This window comes from Sciurus carolinensis, chromosome 9 (assembly GCF_902686445.1).
Source record: "Sciurus carolinensis chromosome 9, mSciCar1.2, whole genome shotgun sequence".
Taxonomy (NCBI): Eukaryota; Metazoa; Chordata; class Mammalia; order Rodentia; family Sciuridae; genus Sciurus; species Sciurus carolinensis.
Window position 1 is genome coordinate 73,370,437 of NC_062221.1, and position 18,527 is coordinate 73,388,963.

The following is an 18,527-nucleotide window of genomic DNA, read 5'->3' on the forward strand; positions in this document are numbered from 1 at the left end:
GATTTATAAATTCACTGTATTCTTTTCTTTTTTCCCTAAATACATACATAACACACACACACACACACACACACACACACACACACACACACATTCTGGTTATCTATCCTGTGTAATACTTAATCTAAAACAATGATTTGAAATGGTAACAGTAGTTTTGTTAAAGTTCTCTTTGCCTACCTGTCTGGGGCCTCCACTAGGAAAACCCAAACAGTTGAGGAATGAACCAGTTGGGAAAACTTGGGTTTCTCCTTCTCTTTCTCTCTGTCTTTATAAATGATTCATTTTTATTGCTGTATAATATATCTTCTCTATGTGTGAAGATAGCATAACAACTTATGTAGCTCTCTGGGATGTCACAAAATAGAGCTGCCATGGACATCCTTGTACAAATGCTTGGTGTACATACATGTATATTTCTTGTGTATATGCCACCAAGTGGAATTTCGTAGGCAAGTATATATTCAACCATAATAAATACTGCTGAGAAATTTCCCTAAGTGATTGTACCAATTTACATTCCCTCTAACAGGGTGTAAGAGTTCCAGTTGCTTCTTGTCCTTCCCAAGTTGTCATTGTCATTCCCCATCCCACCCCCATTTTAACCATTTGGGCATATGTAGCAGTATAACATTGTTGCTCCAATTTTTATTTCCCTGATGAAAAATGAAGTTGAGTACCTTTTCTTTTCTTGGCCATATCTATATTTTCTATTGTGAAGTCTCTATTGTAGGTTCTTGTCCATATCTCTATTTATATGCTTTTACATATTGGCTTAAAGAAATTCTTTAAACAATCAGGTTAAAACTCTTTTGTGTTTGTTGCTTTTCAAATATATTCTCCTATCTTGTGTCTCTTCCCCCCCCATGACATCTTTTGATAAATGTAAGTTTTTTTATTTCAATGTAGTAATTTTTCAGTCTTTTCCTCTAATTAGTGCTTTCTGTGTCATGTTCAAGGGAACTTTTCTTCCCCTGAAGATATTCTATGTTACTCTCTAGATGTAAAGTTTTACATTTCACAGTGAGACCTACAATCAACCTGGGATTTGGTTTTTTGTTGTTATGAAGTAAAGGTCAAATTTTTTTTATTTTCCACATGGATATCCACTTGACTGAGAATTACTTATTAAGATTATTATCCTACTCCTATTAGTATTCAGGGTCCCCTTTGTCATAAATCAAATGACCCTATATCTGTAGGTCTCTTTCTGGATCACCTGTTCTGTTCCATTTGTCTATTTTTCTAGCTTTTGACAATATACCTTATTGCAGTTATTGTAACTTTATAAAGAATATTCATATCTTTGAACATTGTTCTTCAAGTCTTGATTATCTCTGGTCTTTCCCTTTGCATTTCTGTATAAATTTTAGAATCAGCTTGTCAATTTTGAAAAAAAAAAAAACCTTACTGGAATTTTTATTAGAATTGCATTTTCATTATGGATCATGTTGGTAAAGAATTGATATCTTTATGTGGATTTTTCAATCTATGAACATAGTTTAATATTTCATTAATTTTGTTATTCTTTCTGCTCAATATTTGTTTCCACATAGACATCATTGCAGGGTTTTTTTAAGATTTGTTTCTAGGTGTTTGATAAATTTAATGTGATTGTAAATGCTATCATACTTTGTAATTATTCATTACTGCTATATATAAATACAATTTTTTACATAAATACAATTTTCATATCTTTAAGTTTCATCTAGTGATCTTCATAAAGTCAACATTAAATCTAATCATTAATCCATATAGTTTTTAGTATTTCCATAGAGATAATTATCTCATCTATAGTTTTATTTCTTCATTCCTGACTTGCACTTTCCTTCTCTTCCTTCCCATCCTCCTCGTTCCCATCTTTCTTCTTTTTTTGATACTGTGTTATGCTGTATAGGACCTTCAGTACAGGGAAGAATAGAAAGAAAGAGTGATGGAAGACAACTTTGTCTTATACTTGATCTCAAGGAAAATATTTTCAGTGTTTTACCATTGATATGATGTATGCTATTAGGTTTTTAGAATACTTTTATCAAATTAAAGAAGTTTTCTTTGTTCTGAATTTACTAACTTTTAAATGATGAGTGAGTATTGAATTCTATCAAATTATTTTCTGCGTTTTTGAGAGTATCTTCTTCATTCTGTTAATGTTGTGAGTTACATTAATAGATAAACAAATGTTAAAAACACCTTGCATTCCTGAAACAAACCCAACTTATTCCTCAAATAAATTCATCTCTATTATGATATATTTACCTTTTATGTATTTCTGGATTGAAATTCTGGATTGGTTTGAAAATATTTCATTGAGGATTTTTGCATCTATGTATTTTATGGTATCATTGGGTTTGGTGTCACAGTTATGCTGGTTTTGTAAGATGAGTGGGGAGCTCCCCTCCCCACCCCCAGCACTCACACTTCTCTTTCTCTCTCCCCAATTCTCTGGAAGAGATCTTTAAATCAAAACATACTTTTTGAGTCCCACCCCACTTGCCTTACCTTCTACTCACCCTATTTTATTCTCTCAGTTGCTTATACCCAAAACCTTGGAGTCTTCATCAGTCTTATCAGTTCTATCTTGAAAAATACATCCTGCATTTAACTCACCCTCTCTACCACCACCATTAATTTCAAGCCACCATTACTTCACAACTGGAGTACCTGCAAAAGACATGTAACTGGTCTGATCTCTCCTGTCCCTTCTCCCCATGATCTCTTTGACACACACAGAGCAAAGTAGTAGGATTCTAAATATTTTCACTGTAAAGAAAATAAATGAACATGTGTAAGAGCTCTTCATCTCTACCTCAAAAGCACAAATGATTTCCTATTATACTTAGAATAAAGTCCAAACTTAGTATGTGATATTAGTCAGTGTTGGTTTCCTTACAAGCACAAAGGCTTTTTTCTTTCTTTCTCAAAGTCCACTAAGAGTCTATGTGACTAATAAGGGTAGCTGTGCTTCATGCCACAACTCTGATTCATCTAACTTGACCATCAGGCTCTGTCATATCAAGAAAGAAGCAGCTTGACGTGCTTGTGGCAGGCTTTTCTCTACTTTGGCCTGAAAGTGGCAGAGTCACTTCTGCCCACAGTCTATCGACTAGAACTAGTCACATGGACCCACCTAATAATAAGCTTTGGGCTTTGTTTATTAAGGGGTTGAAAATTTGGGGAAGTTGGTGGAAAGTTTGAAGAGTTCTGCTCTTATAGCTACATAAGAGTACAAGGCCCTACCTGCCTGTCCCTCCAGCCGTAGCTCGTTCTGCTCATGCTCACTCATCATGTTCCATCTACACCGGTCTTGTCGCTGTTCCCCTGGAATACCCACCACCTTTACATACTAGGGTAATTGTAATTGTTTGTCTGGAAGGTTTTTGCTCATACCATCTCTTGGCTGGTTTAATCTCATCTGGTTCTCAGCTAATGTCCCCAGTCCAACTAAGATGCCCATGTCACCTCCCCATCACACTCAGTCCTGCTGCCCTGCTTAGACTTCAAAGTTATATTCTCTCTTTCCCCTCCTCGTAGAATTCCAGTTATGTGCTTTGTAGAAGTTGGGTGTCTATGTCTCTTGTGTTCTTTATTAAAATTATTTTGTGTGTGTTTATTCTATTTCTTCCATGCACATTTCATAATAGAAGGCCTCTGTCAGTCTAAATATTCAATAGCTCTCCTGTCAACATTTTGAGGGCTGTTGTGGAGAGTAAATGAAGCAAACAACAGAGCACACTGTTCACTGTAAATTAGGCCTCAGTCTGGGTGTGGTGCCCTTCTCCCACCTGGAGGATCCCCAAGGCAGGTGTCTTTAGACACCTATGGTATATAGCAGTGGTTCCACAGGGTTAGACTGCTTTTATTCTTTTTCTTTTTAAGGATCAGACCATATATTTTAGAAGTGGTACTTCTACCTAATGCATGTGTAAGGCAAAAAACATTTGGATTTCAATAAAGACTTTAAATAAATTTGTGGTTTCTAAAAATTAACTGTAATAATATCTTTATATATTTGAAAAAATAGTATCACATATAGGTACAAAGCATTTTATTTAGTCTACAGAAATGTTTGACATGATGTGGATTATAATAACTACACTAAAGGTCCACATATCTGGAAGGAAAATCTGTGGTTTTTAACTTATTATTTTTAGTAATAAAGTCTGACATACCATCAGATTTGTTCCAAGGAAAGGACAGTAAATATTCTTTTTATCTTGTAACTATTTTCTGAATGTCCCCTGCTGCCAAACACTACGCTGGGGACTACATACTTCACTAGGTGAATCATCCCTGGTCTCTGCCCTCACGATCTCAAGATCTTGAAAAGGAGATGAAGGAATTACAGACCCCCCTCCACTATATCCCCACCAAGTCCTTATTAAGTCAAGCTCACAGGGCTTGACTCTCCTGAGGATTAATCTTTTCTCAGAAGACTCCTCAGCCTCTTGTGTAACTGGTCATCCATCCATGGGCTCATAAATAGCTCAGGATGAAGCTGGCTCCCTGACACATGCCCTGCCAGTTGGTTGGGGAAACCATGGCAGGAGTGGTTGAACCACTCACTACCTGAGCTACAGCTCAGCAGAAGGTGTTCCTTCTGCTGAGATCAGGAAGTGATCACGGAGAAACCGACTGTGACCTGTGGGACAGAGAGTTCTGAGTGGTCAGCTGTGGCATCTGGGCTCTAATCAAAAGGCAGTGGGAAGTGAGCAGGAGATTGGTGCACTCAATGCAGTGTTTATGGGCAGGTGTCTGGCAGAGCGTGGCTGTGTTAGAAATATTCACGTTCGAATGGGCTTGAGTAGGGAGAACAAAGCCAGGAGAACAAAGCCAAGAGAACACGGAGGCAACGGAAATGGTCAGTGGGCCTGTGGGTGCCCAGGCCTGGAACCAACTGATGGAAATGGAAACAGAGGCAAAAACCTGTGAGAGACCCTGGGAAGAAGAATTGCCTGGAGAGGGAAGCAAAGCCCCCTCAGTGGTTCTGCACCTTTTCTCTATATACCTGACATCCTGGGTTCCTGCAGACTCCCACACAAATCTTAGGCACTGAAGTGTGAGACTGCTGTCAGCAGTCTCACTTCCAATTGTCACTAAATTAAAATGCTGACATGTATCCCACTCAGAAATTTACCTGGAGATCTTGAGACTTTATTTCACTTTTGGTTCACTTCACTGACATGATCCTTCCCAAAAGTTTTCTCTCTTACACAGCACACAGTTACCAACTGCCATAGGATCACTCCTCTTAGTTGGGTGAGCCCAAGACACACTCAGTACACAAAAAAATTCACCCAGTCTATAAACTGAACCTTTGTTCAAGGGCCTGGTACTGCCCGTTGCCCTCTGTCCTGAAATCCTATTCATCCCTCAAGATTAATACAAATGTCCCTCCTTCCCACAATCTCCCCACCCTCCACCCCACTCCTGTCAACATTGACTGATTCCCTGCAGGATTCTGAATCCCAAGGACCCCCTCCCTCAGCTGGCTATCTCCAGGATCCCTCTCTAGGCATCTGAGTGCTGGGAGGCTCTGTTGCTATGGTTCCAGAACCTCACGTGGTGTCAATGGGTGGCATAAGTTGGTAATTGTTAGACGTCTGTTGAACATTAGTGGAATGATTCACACACCCTTTAAAGATGGGTAAGGTCAACCCTTGAGATTTCAGAGACCTCTCATTCCACTACGCAGTTTTCTTGTGCCTTGTTCCCCTAGTCAAGCCAGGACCCTTTCTCTTGACCTCTCAGTCACTAGGAAGGAGGTTTCTCTGAATGTTTTCTTGAGACCCTGCCGAGTTGCTCAGGCCTGATGCCCACTCACACCTGCCATCTCCTGCATCTGTACAACTCGACCTTCATATCTCCCTCAAGTGTCTGAGAGGAAAATTACTATCCTCTTTGGTTTCTTTTCTTTTCTTTGAATTTAGTTTCTTGTAACCTAAATTCGGAGAAAAGAATTTAGATAGAATGAAAGTTTCTCTTTATTCACTAATCTTCTATTTTCTCCTCTCATTCCCCACACTATTCTACCTAAACTAACAGCTGTTTTTTCTTCAACACAAAAATATTTTTTAAGACACTCACTTTACTTTATCTAACGTAGTAAATCTACTTTAATAATTGAGAAGACCTCTAATGTTTTCATGTGTGTGCAGCCTCATGATTCCAGCTCCTGGCCTGGGTCTTCTGGCCCCACTAGAGAAGCCTCTCTTCCTGGGATCCCAGATATCAGAGCTGCCATTAGCCCTGGAGACGCCAGGAGCCAGAGAGGAACTATGGAATTCTCTTCTTTTCTATCTGTGGTCAGCATTCATTGCTCCCCTTCCTGATTTCTCTGTAACCAACACATACTTCTATGTTTGCAGGGATCCTACTATAATTATTCATTTAGATCGGTGATCTCAACCCCAACTACATATTAAAATAAACTGGGAGACAAAACAAGACAGCCATGAAAAATAATCACTGTTGAAGTTGATGATACAAAGGAATTCATTATGCTATCTTTCTAATTTTATATATGTTTGAAATTCTCCATAATAAAAAGATAAAAGTAAATATCTAAAAGCATATATTTGTATCAGTACATGCATGCACATGCACACACATAAAAAATTATCAAGAGTCAGAATTCCAGGGAGCCTGAGGCTTGGAATCTAAGGGATTCTGAGAGTTGAAGGAGTTTATAAGGAGACATGAAAATAATTGAGCCGCTGGTTGTAACTGTCTCTGGACTGTGAGATTCTGATGAAATGTCAGGTGACTGTCCCTAATTCCTCATTTGGATAATTGATCAAACACCCCTAGGGTGGTTTCTAAAGCTAACTCAAATACCGCATAATCTGTGCTGGCGTATTTTAAGGTACATTGTAAACCACTAACACTGGCACATATAGCTCTTGTTACTATTTTTCTGCTCATGTATGAGTTTCCAAAGGCAAGGTCCTTGTCTTGTTTGTATTTACATTCTCAGCACCTCGCCCATGGCCAGTCACCATGCCATTACAGGCAACGTCTGCTAAATGAAAGTGCGTGTGTGTGTGTGTGTGTGTGTGTGTGTGTGTGTGTGTGTTTAAAGGCCATGGGGTGATATGAGTAAGCAAGGGTTAGGATGTTCTATCACTAGGGAAACAGGGTCACGAATACAAAGCTCTGTAGTCAGACCAGAGCAAAATTTCAACTCTGCTACTTAACTTTGTTTCATTTTCTAGTTACTTGAACTGTTCTGTACCTGCGCTTGCCCATATGTAAGACAGAAAAATCAAAACAACAACAACAACAACAACAAAACAATGAGGAAAAGTAAACCTATCGCATGAGGCTATAAAAATGCATTGAATCTATATCTATGACTTTGTCTATGTCTATAAAAGCATTTAAAATGATGCCTTGCACACAGTAAGTCTTCAGTAAGTTATAGTTATTATTAAGAGGGTTTTCATCAGAACGGTGCTTGGCAAGTCATAGGCACATAGCAAAGGTTTGCTGAATGAGTGACTAAATATGGTTTTGTGATTGCTCCTGTCCAGTTTTACCTATTTCTGTACTTTCCAGATATGAAATATGGCTGAGAGCAGATTCTGGATTGAAACTTGGCTAGAATTAAAGGGAATGATCTCAGGACTGGGGAGACAGAATACTAATCCCCTCCCAGGAGGGATGAGTGAACACTGGGAGTTTTAAAGTTGGAAAGGCTGGTGATGAACAGAGAGAAGGAGCATTTTAGCTGAGGCAATCTGACCCCAGCATTGCAGAGTGGGGACTCCACCTATTGGGCTGCTCATCCCTGGATATTCACTTAGATGTCCTTCCACCTCTCCACCCTCCGGTTATGTCCAAAATAATAATTTGTCTACTGGCTTAGGCCTGAGTAGATGTTAGAGAACCAGAGCTTCGAGACAGCAACAGAAGAGTAAATGAACTATTTACTTCCCTTGTTTATCTTCAAAAAGTGATTAAGGTTCACATTCACATGTCAAAAGGAATCAGGGTTATCAAAAGCGACTAGAAGTGCAGTGTAATGTAAATGGAAGACTGGCTGTGCTCTGCTCTGGTGGCTCTTTGGCTCTGGACAATTCCCTTAACCTTCCTAGGCTGAGGTTTCCTTTCCTGACACTCCGTGGGTCGATGACTAGTCTACAAGTTTTATTTAAAGAACATGGTGAGAATCATAGTGGACCAACTCTGAGGTTAAAATTTTTCTTTTGGGAAAGAGTAAGAGAGAAATTGAGAAAAATGGTAAAAGATCTGGCCACAGAAGTTCCTGGAGTCCAGGTCAGAAGTCAAGGAAGTCCTTATTCTAAGGACATTAGGAGGTTCAGTGAAAACCATGGCAAGTAAACAAAATGAACCATGGGAGGGGGGGTGGGAGGGGGCTGGAAAAAAAAGAGACCAGTGAGAGATTGAGCCAAAATCTAGAGCCTTACAGAGAGAACAGAAGGAAGAGACAGATCTCAGGTACATTTGAAGAAATTGAGAGACAGTGTCTGAAAGTAAATCAGGTATTTGAGGGGAAAGACAGAAATGACTTTTTTATTTTTAGCACTGTGATGTTCTGAGTCTGAGATGACTCAGGCTTCAAGCCTGGGTGATTGGGATTACATAAAGAGAAGAGGAACAACTTAGGGGAAGATCTTGATTTGGTTTTGGATGGATTGAGTCTGGGCTGTTGGCAGCACACTAGATGGACACATGAAGCAAGTAGTATGGTTTCATAGCTGAGGGGTGAATACCAAGGGTCAGAGAGGACTTGAGGGTCTTCACAGGAGCATGGAAGGACTTGGGCACTGTGGTATTCTCATCACCCCAAAACTTTCCTCAAAGGGGAAGAAGCCAGACTTTTCTAGGGTGGAGGATGGACTATAATGGTCATTACAGGGTCTGAGCTGTGCCTGAGAACGAAGTCAGGGTATTTTTGAGACTGGGGAGAAGAGTATATGTCACTTTCAGGGTATCAAGCCTGGGGCCACTCAGCAAGGAGATCAAGGGCTGGGTGAAAATTCAGTAATGAGGGAATATTTATGCTTTAATATAATATCTTTTATTTGTAACTATTACCTCTTCCTATAGAGACTTAAAATGTTGAAATGTAACACTGACAAGTGAAATATTAAAGATGAATAAATGAAGACCATTCTAGAAACTTAGGAAAGACATCAACTGCTCCTTTAAAGTTAAGCCTCTTTGTGCCTGAACTACTTTCCCTGCCTTTGTTGCCATAATTAATATTACTCTCTTTCGTTCAGATCAAGTAGCTTTCCTTGCATCCTTCCAATGAGTTATGTTATGAGAAAGAGAAAACTTAGCCCCTGCTGCTAAGGCCCTTACTATCTCATCATGAAAGCTTGGCACGGATGCAATAAGCTATCGATCACTGGTGCAAGGCACCATAGGTATTGACTGAAATGACATCAGAGGGCCAGGTTTCCTGGAGGACACAGAACTGGAAAGTGGACCCTGAACAACTTGAGTTTCAGGGAGGCAGGGGAGAGCAAAATCGTGGAGGAGACATTGACCATAGTATGTTTTAGGTGACCACAGTCTTCAGCACCTTGGAGACAATGGCAGATAATTTTAGTTAGGCAGAGTGGGTTCAGACCAAAGAGACCTCCATTTAGATTAGACATTTTGGTTGCAAGTACTAGATGTCCACTTGAGCAGGTCAAGCTTTCTACATAGAAGTGACAGCCCAGGTTCCAGATTCTGACAGCCCTGGCATGAATCCTGATTTCATCCAGTGCTAGCTGCATAATCATGGGCAGGTTATTTAATCTCCCTGACCCTCAGTTTCTTAATATTTAAAATTAAGTACTACATGGAATTATTGGGATGAATATATAAAATAATTTAGGTAAAGTGGTTGGAATCCTATGTGGCACATACTAAATGTTCAGAAAGTTTTATTATTTTTTGTTGATGATAATTTGATGAAGCAAAGAGAATTTATTATAAGGACACAGGGGCGTCTTAGGGAATCCAAGGTTGGAACTGCCACTAAGTTTCAATTTGGGAGTAGACCAGGGAAATAGAAAGCCATCAGGGAACCAGGCACCATCTTCTTTCTGTTTCTCTCAGGAGACCTATAATGTGTTTCTCTTTCCTTACATACCAGCCTTTCCTGTTTCTACATTCTTGTGGGGAAATATAACTACCATCGGCTCTCAAGTTCATCTAAGAATTCCAACTATCTAAAGAGAAGGACTGGTTTCCTCAAAGGCCCACAATGGAAGTCCCCAGGACTGGCTACATGATTTTCAGAGAGAACTGCAAAATGAAGATCTGTGTTCTTTGCTAAAAAAAAGTTAAGAATTCAAGATGATGATAGCAGAGCAGGAAACAAATTGTGGGCACTTCTAAATGTAGGGCCCTGTATAACAGCATAGGTCACATGCCCAGGAAGCCAATCCTGCAGCCACTATTAATGCCCAGAAGTGCTGGACATTCCATCGAACTTGTGTGGTGTAACTGACTCTAGACCCAGACAAAGCTTCAGTTGGCTAAGGAAGACAGTTGTAAAGGATGAAAAAAAAAATTTTTTTTTAAATGTTGTAGAACCTTTGGGCGAGGTGCAAGTGTTTCTTACAGACATTCAGATTCTGGGGTCTTCCAGTGTCAAGCACCACTTCATTTTCAGGCAAACCATAATTAAGGCTCTTTACAGTTACAATTTCAAGTTTACAAAAGAGACATATACCTGGTCAAGCTTGAGTCAAGTGTCCACTGCTGGTCCAATCAGCTAGGGTTAAGGACAAGGTCCTACAGTATAGTTAGGGCTACCCATCCCAGACAGGGGTCAGTTCTCAGAGAAAGGATGACCTTTGAGCTCAAAAGACACCTCAAAATGTCTAGGCTTCTCCAAAGCACTCTAGACTACTATCCTGAGGAATATGATTTTCAGACAATGGTCTCCCTCTAGGAATTCCAAAGGAAGCTGCCTACTAAACAACCACTGGGGCTCAGATTTGAGTGAAAAAATTAGTATATTCTATACCTCAGATTTTATTGAGGATTATTTTAGAGAAAGTTCCATTCCAAATTTGTATCCTGAAACAGATATTTGAGTCCAGAAGTGAAAAATAAGTAATTGGTATGTAACAGAATAACATTTGATATATTAACTAATTATCTTTTCCCCAGAACCCTGTAACCTCCATGACACTACAATTTGGGGGCAGTAGGACATGAAGAATCTTTTGCCTTTTGACTAATCAAAAGTGAAAACAAGAGTCAAGTCAAAAACTTGGCTTTTTCTATTTAAAAAATTGTGGAAGATATCCAATCAAGGTAAAAAAATTAATAAAGATTAGAATGAACATTAATGAAATAGAAACTAGAAAACCTAAAGTTGCTTCTTAGAAAGGATCGACATAATTAACAAAATTTCAGCTGGATTTCCTCTGTTGAAGATGTGCCAGCCCTGTTCTTCAGAAATGAGCACACACAGTCTTCTTGCTGTTGAACACCCAGCAGTCCCTAGGCAACCTCAGAGCTATAGGACATAGCTGGAAGGCCTTTCCTTGGTCATCATCAGACATCAAAAGATGTCAGGAAGTAACTTTCTTCCTCATCAATTCACCATAGGCCTCTGGTGCTCCAGATGTTGAGGAAGATGGTCCCAAATGCTACTGGAGATGGGCTCCCTACCACCTGTCACAGTGCTATACCTATGGGGGCCAAACTCTCCCAGCCTCTAGTGAAGAAAGGGTTAAAGAGCCTTAATTATGGTTTGCCTGAAAATGAAGTGGTGCTTGACACTGGAAGACCCCAGAATCTGAATGTCTGTAAGAAACACTTGCACCTCGCCCAAAGGTTCTACAACATTTAAAAAAAAAATTTTTTTTTCATCCTTTACAACTGTCTTCCTTAGCCAACTGAAGCTTTGTCTGGGTCTAGAGTCAGTTACACCACACAAGTTCGATGGAATGTCCAGCACTTCTGGGCATTAATAGTGGCTGCAGGATTGGCTTCCTGGGCATGTGACCTATGCTGTTATACAGGGCCCTACATTTAGAAGTGCCCACAATTTGTTTCCTGCTCTGCTATCATCATCTTGAATTCTTAACTTTTTTTTTAGCAAAGAACACAGATCTTCATTTTGCAGTTCTCTCTGAAAATCATGTAGCCAGTCCTGGGGACTTCCATTGTGGGCCTTTGAGAAGGACTTCCTTCTCCTTGGGTTTAGAGTGTCCTGTTCCTGAGTTTGGTTTGAATACTGGTTAATCATCTGCTCTAGAGCCATACAGCCAGTATTTGAGTCCTAGTTCCTTTATTTACTAATGCTGTAATCTTGATAGTTCTTTAGCCTCTATTTTTCTATCTGTAAAATGGGGGTAATAATTGCATGTATCTCATAAGCTCGTGAGAGGATAAAATGTCAGCATTTTCAGTGTGAAACACTCAAAACAGTGCCTGGAGCATAGTAGCTGTTCCTCTTGTGTGGCTATCCAGGGTCAGGGTGCTTTGCAGTTTCAGCAGTGTGTCTTGTAGTTGGTGGTGAATCTGACTTTTGACTGAATTAGTTCTGCAATAGCCTCTGCTCAAGAAAAGGTCTCAACCAAGTGCTGTGGGTGATGTGGGTGTGGAGGGGGATCCAAGCTCTGCCTTTGACCTGCCATTGAGCAGAGTTCCCGTTAGCTCTCCCCTATTCCTAACCCCACAGACCTCCGACCTACTCACGCCAGGTTTCCCAAGGTGAGGGCATGTATCCTGCACTAGATAACTGTTAGTGGCATACAGATCCACCATTAAATAACATTAAAATCCCACAGCCAGAAATCTTTGCACATTTTATTTTCTTTTAATCCACTGGTTATAAGTAGAAGAAAATCTCCATCCGTTGTTGATAAATTTGTAACATCGCTTCTGTACTTGCCAACTTTCCCTTTTTAATTGGGAGGACAACAGGGGGAATAGTCCTGGGGCTTAGAGCCTCCAGCAGACCACAGTATTTAGTTGGAATTTTAAACATTGTTGTTTCTCATTATATGTATTTCTAGGGTTAATTTATAAGGGAAGCTTTTTTTTCCATTTAAGGTAATGATCTAACGTTTCTGATGGGAAGCAAAATAACATGTGAGTGGATTTAGTGCTGCTTTAAAATAAGAAGCTATTAATGAAGAAACATCCCCAGCTGTGCCCAAAAGCAAAATGGAAAGTATGAGGCCAGTGAAAAGCAGGACAGGTCATCTTAACCTCAGTGGCAACATCATGGGACATGATTTTGATCACAGAAGGGTAATATAATTTATCCACACGTGGAAGAAAAGCAACAGGCAGCAAGGAAAATGAAGAAAAAGAGTTTTTTGATTTTGAAAAAAACAGAAAATCACAAGCCTACGTATCGGGGAACACGTGGATTCCTCAGATGTGTCATCTGCCATTGGCTGCAACAGTGCAGATACTCAAGCCTGTGGGCAAACAGTCACGTGGCATCCCCTGGCCTTTGGCTTGTTTCCACAGCCTGGAAAGGCGGAAGCTCTGGCTCCTGCTGCCCCGGGTGAGTTGGCCCAGATGGAGTAACTGCAGCCTGCTGCGGACGTCATTCTGCCCAACTTTGTTTTGGAGAAAGAATCAACAAGTCAGCAGTTTCCTTTTAAAGCATATTTATTTCAGTTTTAAAATAGTTAATGAAGAGAAGAATCCAAGAGGAAAAGTGGCGACGGTGTACATCATATCTGTTCGTTTCCCAGAACATTTTCCATCCCCCGCGCCCATCCCCACCCTTCTTGTCCTGGTGTTTGCCCTGGACCTGTTTGGACCACACTGATGTGTTTCTTGTCTTTTGGCTTCCAGTTGGGGGTCACTCGATGGGGAGCATGAGCAAGAGTGGGGTCAGGAGTGGCTTCCTTCCTGCAGAACTGCAGAGCCCTGGCTGCCCCCAGCCCCCTCGGCCTCCAGGCCCAAGTGCTCCCTCCTCACATCCTCAGGCCCCAGGTAGCAGCAGCCCCCAGCCACTAGCCCCAGACAACTGCACTGTTCTCTGTGGCTTTCCCACAAAGAATGATTGAAAAGAGTACTTTTATTAAATTCTCCTCAAATTATCCAATTTGAATTCACCATCCATTTTTGTTGTTGTTGTTTTGTTTTTCTGGTTTTGTTTTGTTTTGTTTTTGCTGGACTATGATTGATTTTTTAAAAAATGTTATTTACAAAGATCAAAATCTGGGAAATGTGACCCAAAGAAAATTCACTTATATTTCCAGAAGATCTCTCATTCTCCAAACCTTCCAGAGATGCAGCGGAGGCAATGGGAAGGGATGGTAGTGGCCCACCCCCTCCCTGCCCTTCATCCCCTCTTTTGTTCCAACTACTTTTCAGTTGCTATTTTAATACAGAGAATTCAATACCTCTTTTCTCCAATCCCACAGACTGTAAATCATTTTTTTTCTACATAATGGAATTTCTATTACAGTAAAATATTTAAATGATTCAGAAATTCCATGATATTTTATTAAAAAAAAAGTCTCTATGTTTCAATGGCATCCTAAGTATAGATGCCCAAGGATGTGAGGCAATTGCAGTTACGTAGGAATAAGGAAGCTGGAATGGCATCTGTGTGGGCTTTTCAGATTAGCAGTGGAGATCAAGTTCTGTAAAATGAGTCATCTCCCCTCCATGGAAACTAATTATGAGGAAAGTAACCAAGAATTTGACCTTCCTCATTAGTAGCAATAAATCTAGCATAAGTTGTACATACATATACATATTCCTCACCATATTTTCCTCAAAAAAAAAAAAAGTCCAGGGAGATATGCCCTACCCAAGTTAATACTATACACAGGCTATTTTCAGGTCATGAAAAACAGACACACTTGCTTGTAAGTTCACTGGCTCAGGCGGGCAGACCATGTTTTTACTGCAAGAGAAGAGAAACAAGAGGCAGGTTCTTGGTTGGTCAAGAAAGAGGGCTATCGATTATTTGTCTCTGTGGCCCCATGATGTCCAGTGACAGGAGTCTACAGTCTTCTACAGTGGAGCCTATCCTTGTCCTCCAAGTGCCCCGGGGTGGTAAGACTAATAATATAAATGCCTGCTAGAGGGAGGGGAAAAGGGATGTGGATTTCAAAATCCATAACCATGAAGGTACTACAGACACAGTTGAAGTGGAGGCTAAGGAGGAGGAAATAGGCAATGAGAAAACTTTCTTCCAACAAAATCTTACATGGATACCAAAGGCATAAAGCAGATAAAAGAGTTTCTTATACTGAAGTGGGGGTGGGGAATCAAAGCCCACCCTCCTTGTTGTCCTTCCTAACATGCCCAACCCTACACGCCCCACAGGAGCTTCAGGAAAACCCTAGGTCTTGTCATCTCTGCTTCTAAAATGGTAATTTCCATAACAAAATTGAATGTCATCGAGCAACACACCTAAGGCTGGGGCGGTGGTTGTGTAGTGTGTATGTGTGTGTGTGTGTGTGTGTGTGTGTGTGTGTGTCTGGGGTGGGGTTGGGTACTGGGGCTCACCTGTCATTGACGGGCAGAGGAGCCATGCAGAACTTCCCGACAATGGTACTTCTGTTTTTATTCCAAACCCGGCTGGAAGCCAGAAACTTGAATTTCACTTGTTTTATCTGGCACTGCGGGTCAGGGTGGGCTATGATTCCTCTCCCCTGGAGTTGCTGTCTAGGTCTGGGGACAGGGAAAGGGAAAGTGAATGTCTGTGGTACTTTCTGCTTCGCTTCCCCTTTGTCTCTGGTCAGGCTCTGCTGGTCACACTAGCTGGCTGTCCTGCATGTAGGGACTAGCTCCTTGTAGGTGGGAACCATGGTCCTTTGTATCAGCTTCACCAGGCCCTCTGCCCACACATTCACAGTCATGACCATGACCCAGGAAATACTTGTTGATTTTTGAGAATAAACAATTAGACCCTGCAGCAGAGTAGTTGCTCTTAGAATTTCATATCTGGAAAAATGCCCCTCACTCTTGGATTCCCAAGTTGAGGAGAGCTTTTCTTTCAGATCCAACTGTCTGGAAACAGAAACCCTCTTTTAGGGCCCTCCAGTTCAAAGAATGTAGCGTAGGAGTCACTGCATTAAGTTTAGGTATGAATGTATGGATGGAAAAACAACAATAGCAACAACAAAATAGGTCTTGAAGTCAGACAGAGCTCGGGTGGAACCCAGGTTTTGTCTCTTCCTAGCTGTCTACCTAGCAAGGTAGCCCTGGAGTCACACAGGCCTAGGTATAAATCCCAGCTTCCCCATGTGCCATCATGAGCTCGAACCACAGTGTTCAGAACAGGTGGCCTTCCACCTAGAAGGCCCAGAATAGGCCCAGAATGAAAACGCACAGGTATTTCTTAATCCACCCTTTTGGCCTTGCCCTCAGGCCCCCCATCAGTGTCCAAGCCGCAGGCACCACCTCATCAGTGACAAAGGTGAAGAAGGAGAATGAGACAAAGATGGAGGCAGATTCTGAAGTGCTCAGCCTGGGGGAGTGCTTCAAAAAGGGCTGTGGGACCTAGATAGAGGCCAGAGATGGCAAGATCCGAGTGTGGAAGAAGAGACATTCCATGAAAGTCACCAAATTTGGAACAAGGCTCAGCCCTCCCAGCAGAGTCTTAAGGGTGTTATGTGGGGGAACCAGGAAGAACCCCAGCAAAGGCTGCACTGGGCTGGAGGGAAAGAACTTGCCTCCTGGGCCCTGTCTGGTCTGCCCACTCTTGCTGTTCCTCCCTGGGCTCTGGGGTAGAAGGAACTCTGAGAAAAAGGGAGAGAAGGGCCACGGCCCCTTCCACACCACGTAGCAGGGTGGGACCTTCCTTACCAGCCCAATTTCCCTTTCCTTTCTGACCTTGGCAGTGATGACATATCTTTCAGGTACTATTTTTGAGTCCAAGGTTAGGCAGATAGTTTGTTTTTTCCTTTGTGGGAAGATCCTGTATAACTGTTTAAAAATTTCCCCCCCTCCAAAGTGGTTTGAAATATGTTAGAGAAAAAAAGAAGAGTGTTCTTTTTTTAACAAACTGCTTACATTGAGGAGTTTATGAAATAGAAGGAATATGAAAGATGCTTTTTTAAAAACTAACTTGTTTTAATTGTAGGTGGACATGATACCTTTATTTTATTTGTATGTGTTGCTGAGGACCAAACCCAGGGCCACACGCATGCTAGGCAAGTCCTCTACTGCTGAGCCACAACCCCAGCCCGAAAGATGCTTTATGTGAGTAGTTTGGGACTTGACTCAGGTAAATTCTCCATTTCAGAGTTAATGTTGGTGTTGTTCAAAGTTAAAGAATATAGGAGAAAGAACATATTTTCTCCTCAGAAGTCCCACCCCCAATTTTTGATCTTCAAGATAAAACCTCAAGAAATTGAAGGTAGAAGTTAATATGTTCTGGTGGCAGTCTTCACGAGTCACGTAAATCTTTTTTGGGAGGAGGAAATAATCTGTGGACATCCATTAGACTCACTCATTAGACTCACTCATGGGGCTTAGGCTGTGGAGCCTAAGCCCGGAGATCCTGGTGTGGTTCATCTGGGGTGGACTTTAGTGCCAGCATTTTTAAAGCTCTCCAGGTGATCCTAAGGCACAGTCAAGGCTAAGCATCATTGAAATAACTCTACCATGGTTGACCAACCTATGGGCTAGAGAAGTGAGCCAAACACCCTTCTAGAAGAACCATGACCTTGAACTGATCTAATGGAAAATATTCAGCTTACTGACTTGCTGTCACAATCCTGGGCTTCCCTCTCTGGGCCAGTGACTGAAGCCCTCCTACCTAACTGGATTCCTGAGCACTGTTTCCTACCAGAGACCTGATTCCTATGTTCTAACCACCCGCTGGGACACCCCATTACTGCTGCCTGCTTGCCTTGTCATCTGAATACCCTATGCTTGGACCCATACTAATCCCAAACCTGGGACCTTCCCCCAGAATTCACCTGGGGAGTCAGTCTATGTAGGTGCTGCCCAAGCCCAGTCACCTAGGTCCAGCCATTGGCAATCTCTGCCTGACTTGGATGTTGGAGTGTGTACACCTGGACAGTATAAAGGTGACTCCTGAAGAGAGGGGTCAGCCATGTGGGACACTTACGTACATGGTGATCTTGACTGAGGAGGTGACATTGCTGCTAACAAAGGTGACCTCAATGCTGGTGTCCTTTCTTCTTGGCTCCTGCAAGTAAAACTCCACGAAGCTGTGATGCACTAGGAAACCAAAGCACAGCAGAGACTGGACCAGAAGGCAGAGATGCAATGATCAGAAAGCCCCCGAGAGTGGCGGAGCAGTTCAGAAACTCGCCTCTATTTCTAGTAGCTGTTTACCCCACAGCGATTATCTATCACCTCAGATCCCAAGTCATCCCAGATGTAAATTGGGAATGGTAAAATAAATGTCCCACAGGTCAGAATGAGAAGTAAGCAGATTAACACATATATTAGGATAGTGCCTGTACCTAGGAAGCATTCAGTATCAGTTTTATTACTTGCAGTACTAGAATGTCTCACTCTCCCTTGTTTGGTGACTTTACTGTGGTTATATAATCTTGAAAGAACCAAAAAGGACCTAGCATTTACTGTTATGGTTG

At 41.5% G+C, this 18,527-nt stretch overlaps 1 protein-coding gene across 5 annotated transcripts in view; it reads right to left on the reverse strand.

Annotated features, from left to right (window-relative positions):
- Positions 1-14,100: 14,100 nt before the first annotated feature.
- The window catches only part of Pla1a (phospholipase A1 member A), a 38,749-nt gene continuing 34,322 nt past the window's right edge, over positions 14,101-18,527 (reverse strand). For 2 of the 5 annotated variants that reach the window (XM_047564725.1, XM_047564729.1), the window contains 3 exons: positions 18,039-18,147; positions 15,463-15,627; positions 14,101-14,854 (listed from right to left, as the gene is read on the reverse strand). In XM_047564725.1, coding sequence (XP_047420681.1) covers positions 14,770-14,854; positions 15,463-15,627; positions 18,039-18,147 — 359 coding nt within the window. In that variant the 3' untranslated portion in view covers positions 14,101-14,769. Of the gene's footprint in view, positions 14,855-15,462; positions 15,628-18,034; positions 18,173-18,527 lie in introns of those variants that run through there. The other 3 variants (XR_007110252.1, XM_047564726.1, XM_047564728.1) reach the window with 3 other exon arrangements.